Source organism: Alligator sinensis, unplaced genomic scaffold (genome assembly GCF_000455745.1).
Source record: "Alligator sinensis unplaced genomic scaffold, ASM45574v1 scaffold735_1, whole genome shotgun sequence".
Lineage (NCBI taxonomy): Eukaryota > Metazoa > Chordata > Crocodylia > Alligatoridae > Alligator > Alligator sinensis.
The window spans coordinates 717,121-723,183 of record NW_005842639.1 but is presented as its reverse complement, the minus strand read 5'-3'; the positions used below and the strand labels follow the sequence as shown (position 1 = coordinate 723,183).

The window sequence follows — 6,063 nt, the reverse complement described above, 5'->3', positions numbered from 1 at the left end:
GGGGGGGGGGGGGGGGGGGGGGGGGAGAGAAGAAAGTCACAGGCCTGCTGTTGGGAACGCCGAAGTGCTTGGACAGAAGGGAATATAGAAGTGCAAAGTACTGGTATTGTGCTAACTAGAACATTAGTGTGGCTGGAAGAGAAAACAGGCCACAGCTGAGACTGTTTTACAAGCCTTGGGCTCATTTCCCAGATTAGAGATATTTAGGGCCCAAGCTTTACTTTGTCTTCTGACTGGTTATCAAGGTTTGCTTTCTGCTTCCAGCATCTCTAAAGATCATTGATTAATAACCCTCCCACTGGAGGGCTTCCAATTGCACAGGAAGTTGCCATGCACCAAAATGGATCACAAGCCATCAGCAGGTGCTTGGCAGCCTCTCTGCATCAGGCTCTATGATTTCCAATGGGTGCTTACCCCAGCTCAGGAACCTAGCTCAGGCACTGCATTCTCCAGTGCCTGCTGGGAGTTACACTAAGGAGGAGGAACAGGAGACTGGTTTTCAAGTATTCATAAGCAGCAAAGCCAGATGTGTTCACCAAAGCAACATTTCTTTAAGGCCCAGTGTATCTTTTTAAGGTGACAAGAAAATGGGAGCTGCTGGGTTAGTTATCAGTCAAGCAGCAGTGAGTAAACTGCTGAACGCTCTTGTTCCAGTTACTACCACTGGGCCTTAAATGCAGTTAAGCTCAAAGACTACTGGAGAAGGGGGAAGGAGGAGAAAGCTGGATAATTCAGGTGGGATTTAACACGTGTTGACACAGATGTGTCTTTGTAAACCTGTTCAAGAGAATCATTTGCTTCTGGGTGTTTGGCTCAAAGGCTTTCCAACTGTTAGATATCAACCCAAAAGAAAAACAGGACATTGGCACAGATACTGCAGAAAGGTGAAAGAGTACGTTGGGCAGATGAAAGCCACCAGATCTTTGTAGAAGCATAGGAAAGTAAGGCCGGCAGGGCCCCCAGGATGTCACCTAGTCCAATCCCCTGCTCTAGGCAGGATCATCCCTCTAAACCTTTCAAAGAAGATAATGTATTCTTACTGTGCCAACAGCTGTACAAACTAAAGATGCCTTACAAGAGGGAGAATAAAGGGTGGAGATACAGAAATTAAATTATTTCAGCGACAGCATGGATTGTTACAATAGCAATACATTACATGCCTAAAACCCAAGCTGTTTTTATAGCTACATCCACAAGACACTTGCACCCAGCTCTTAGGAACTGAAAGAGCCCAGTAGCAGTGGTTTTATACAGACATGGCATTATGAAGTCTCTCCTGATTACACAGCATGTACTTACATGTGTGCTCACACTCTTAGAGTTGTGTGAACTGGAGGCATTGAAATCAAAGCGAAACCAACTAACCAACCAAAAACCCTGAACCTGGCTCTGCCATAAGTCAGCCACTCGAGAGCTCAGCATGTTAAAACCAGGCACTTACTTTAAGTTTATCAAGCCAGGGCCACAGCCAGTGTGCGCAGATAATAGGCTGCATGTGTTCAAACATGTCCCACCCCACACTTTGATGTCACTTGTCTTTTTAGGGAATGCGAACACCCTGATCCTTGCCGCACTACAATGCAGGGATATGAGAGCCTGCTTAGGTCCTCCTAGCAGCACAGCCAAAGAAGACTGGAACATAGGAGTGGACCCAAGAAGCTGGTTTAAACACATTTAATCTTGCAAGGTGGCTGGCTGGCTGGCCGGCCTCAAGAGTAGGGTGCAGGCCTTTTTCAGCATGTAACAGAGGTCAGTGAAGGTCTCTATCAGAAGGTAAAGTTTTGCATTTCCTAAATACTGGAGGCAGAGATTTTTTAGAACCATCTAAGGGACTTGGGCACCCAACTTCCATTAATTTTTACACAACAAAACACACACCCAAGTCCCTCAGGCAGCATCAAATTATCTCAGCCCCAGTGTTTAACTGGAATTTTGCTTTGGTGTTGCGTGGATGTATGTTTTTGTATTTATATAACAGGGGTGGGGGTTGAAATCTGCCCCCATCTTGAGTAGAGTGGTTCCCTTTAAGCCCAAAGCAGCTGCTGGACAACTCAAAGGACCCTTCCACAGTTTAGATTTCACATTTCCTGATGCAGCATGGGGGGAGGACAGGTCACCTGTCATACCCCTTTTAACTTTACCCTCTGCTCCCAAACAACTGAACAGTGACTGGCCTAGGCAACTTGACTATGAAAGGGGACAGAATGGAATATTTGGAGAGGAGCAGGGGAAGAATTGTAAGAATTCTTGGATCTCTGCTTGGTTAGCAGCTGGCGTGGGAAAGAAGTATGTAGTCCCGCTCAGGCCCCCCTCCTCCATGACAGGAGGTAGCACCAACATATGGTCTAATTCCCAACTTACTAGCAAAGGCAAATCTTGCCCTTGGACGATCAGATCACCACTCAGGCATGTGAGCAAGTGCTCACGTTTGGAAAATGATCTTAGAAAATTTTCTAAGCTGATCATGTTGCTCTGGTCCTGTTGCTTACTGGAGAAATGGAGAACATGTACATGTAGAAATGGAGTGTTTTAGGATCAGATCATTCAGCTTCTTGCTGGGAAAACAGAATGCCATCAGCACTGACCTGGGCAAAATCCCTCCCATTCTGTTAAAGCCAGCAGATGAGAGGAAGCAACTGAGGGAAACAGAATTAGGATGTTCAGCACTCAAGAAGCACTCCGTTTCTTGCAGGATCAAACCCATGAATGGTTCCTCTCAAGAGAGAAGATACGGGTGCTTGTCAGTGAAAGCTCCCTTCTTTGGAGGGCAATGGGAAGACAACAGGCAATATCCAAAAGTGACACCCCGCTTGCCAGAGACAGATTCCGATCTCAGTCACACCAGCATAACTCCACTGACGTAAATCAGGAGTCACTGAGAGCCCACTCAGGCATTTCTCTGCCTTCCCCCCAACATTACAGCATGCACTGAACTGACATCAGGAGAAGCCAAGTCCATCATTTGTTACCCAGAACTCTTATCTGCTCCTTTCAAGTCCCTAAAAATCTCTCAGAGCCAGCAAGGCATTTAGGGCCACAGAGTGGCTTGCTGAGGAAAGCAGATTAGCCTGTTTATCTGACAGCTCAATGCTGCTCTGTGAGCAGGAATTCTCTTGTGTTACGGGCCAGGGCTCACATTCCAATTTGGGCAATATGCAGGATCTCAGCTCAGGATTCGTGCCATTACCTTTTTGTGTTGTGGACTGTGGTCCCACCCAGCACAATGCGGACGCCCGGATTGGTGCGGTTGAGGTTGTAGACAGTTAAGGCTTCTTCATAGGTTGCTCCTCCAATTACAAACACAATAATATCTTGAGGCCTGCAATGAAGAGAGAGAGCTGTTGAAATTGGATGGGACAAAGCAGTGGAGAACATAGCACAGGGGTAAATCCTGTGCCAACCTAGGGCAGAGTCAATGCTCCAACAGATTTTCCCCACTGCCGATTCCTTCAGAGTCCAAGGACACAGACCAACAGTGATGCAGTGACCCATTACGTGGCATTTGAATGCTGTACCTGCTAAACATTTACACAGCATGCCAACGGTGCTTAAAAAGCTCCATACACCTCCTCAACAACACCCACACCCTGCCTGTACAACACAGATCCACCATGACACATCCGCCAACGTTTAAAGCATGATCACAATGCTGCTGGGACTGTTAAATTAAGATCAGTCTAGGAGTCAAACTAGGACAGCAGTGGCACTTCAGACCTCTTGGGCTTGCTTGGCTTGAATGGCAAGGATCAGCAGCAGTTTCTCTGTCTGATTCCTGAACAGCGGCAATTATATACTTTTTTTTTTTTTAATCTCTGAGATCCCAAGGGTCCCAAACCACCCTTGAAGTTCAGGCTTTTGCAAGGAAATAGCATAGGGGATGCCTTCATCGCTCCACATGCAGACACATGGCACAGTCTATTTTTGCTTTCTCAAAACCTGCACCTTGATCCTCCTCTTCGTTTCTCACTCGATAAATCACTTAGAAGCACAAGAATTTGGTCGTGGCTTACAACCCAGCTTTGCTGTCACATTAAACATTAAAAGTCCAGGAAGTTTGGAATTGCTGTCAGAGATTTCACAGCAGAAGGTGATGTATCATTCTGGGATGACTCTCATTGCTCAAGTCAAATCATTTCAGTCCGAAGGGCAGCTAGGTCTTGGCACAGTTACTCTGTGTTGTGTTCTCTTTTCCCCTTTAAGTCTAATCTCTGTCCTGCAGCCAGGTACTATATTAGACAAGAGCTGCTTGTTGCAGTGATCAGAACAGCAGGCATTCAGCTGTTCTGTCTGCACAAGCTCCTAATCACCAGCAAAGCAAACAGACCAAGGGACAAGGATGACTGCTCTGAACACGTGTACTCTCCATCCCTGTTGGGAAGGAGATCTGCAAGGCCCTGGCCCTGTTATTGCTCAGCACAAGAGATACTGGTGGTATCAGAACAGAAGGCTAATGTCAAGAGATGGGACCACAACATAAGCCACTTCACAGGGTCAGCACCTCTGTTTCACAGGTTGACCAGAAGCCCCACCAAAAGAACAGTGGCCACTAGTTCAGGAATAGGATGCTGGCTGAGAAGGTTGGGCTCTTCCTACTAAACCACCAAAAGGTCTTCTTGCAGCAATGTTTTTCTTTTTCTTTTTTTAAAAAGGGACCTCATCCAAATGCGGATTAGACATACCCCTTTGTTTAGCACCAGACCCAATGAAGGTACATCAGCCAGATGGCATTTTCTTGCCATAAATGTTCAAGACAAGACAACTGCTGAAACTTCCTTAGCCTGACGAAGGGTTTTTGAACCCGAAAGCTTGCTTAATAAATATTCTCCAGCTATTTCAGTTGGTCTAATAAAAGATATCAAATTCACCCAAGGAACCTTGTCTGCCAAGACAAGACAATACACACAGACTTACAGCTTCTAAGCAACTGAAGGCTCAACTTCCAGAGGCATCCTCCATAATTAGATGCCCGGATTTCCTGGCATGCAAGGCCAGTATTTAAAGATGCTTGGAAGCTCTGGGTTCTTGGCACCTAAGAAGATCAGGTCCTAGGTGCTTAGAAGTTTTGACACCTAGTATCACAGGCCACTTGGAAAAGTGCAGCCTGTAGTATTAATTATTACTAATTAAAGCAGAGAAGTCCCTTCCCATTGCACAGGTTTCTTTTACAGTCACTATATAAAATTTCTTCCTCCCGTTCTTTGGCATAGCTGGTACCTGTTCTTAAGATTCCTAGCTTGCAGCCTGCTGCATGGTTTCCTACAAAGGCCAAGGTCGTTAATCAGAGCAGAACCCTGTGTAGAAACGCCCGCAGTACAAGAATGTGCAAGCCAAGATATTCCATGCTTGCACTCTGACCACTGTGGTACTTTTACCCTGAAGATGACCTAGACCTTTCCAACCAGGAACTTTTAAAGGCAGGCAGGAAAGCCATCTGAATTTTAGCAGCTCAGCACCTGCAACATTCCCAAAGAGTCAGGGCTCCATATAATGCTCTTTCCAAGGAACTGCACTGTCCCTTAAAAAAGGAACAGGCTGTGAATTCTTCTGCACTGCAGACTCAAGATAAGCAGGTTATATATAGCAGCTGCAGAGTCATATTGTGCAGGTTCAAAATGTTTCTCCCAGGCAGACAATGGAGCTCTTGAACACTAGCAAGAACACAAGTCACTGAGTCAGACCCAGAGGACAGGAGACTGCTTTTCCACAGCTTGAGCTGGGTTGGGTATGCCTTTTTCAAAACTAAATGCAAAGCTGCTCAAGTCTTTTGGGGATGGAAGGGGCCAGAGAAGAAGCTAATCAACCATCACCTGCTGTTTTGAAGATTTCACCTCTGCTGCCATGCATGTGAGATAGGCACCAAATAGTCTGTGTCCCAGTTTGCTTCAAGGAAGAAGGTTATATATGTGATAAGGGGACCAGAAAGGTTGCATCCCCAAAAACTCCAGTCAGTTCATTAGGTCTTTAAACTTCAGCAGTATGAACCAGATCAGTAAAGCAGCAGGGTAACAAAATAATCATTTTGGGACAGGGAAATAGTTCCTTTACCAGTTGCATCCATTCCTG

General features: G+C 45.9%; 1 protein-coding gene across 3 annotated transcripts in view; it reads right to left on the bottom strand.

Moving 5' to 3' along the window:
* Positions 1–6,063, bottom strand: part of VPS45 (vacuolar protein sorting 45 homolog) — a 49,394-nt gene that overhangs the window by 11,705 nt on the left and 31,626 nt on the right. Inside the window, exons 14-15 of one of the 3 annotated variants that reach the window (XM_025215282.1) lie at positions 3,188–3,319; positions 2,490–2,636 (exon numbers count right to left, since the gene is read on the bottom strand). In XM_025215282.1, coding sequence (XP_025071067.1) covers positions 2,490–2,636; positions 3,188–3,319 — 279 coding nt within the window. Of the gene's footprint in view, positions 1–2,470; positions 2,637–3,187; positions 3,320–6,063 lie in introns of those variants that run through there. The other 2 variants (XM_025215283.1, XM_006033502.3) reach the window with 2 other exon arrangements.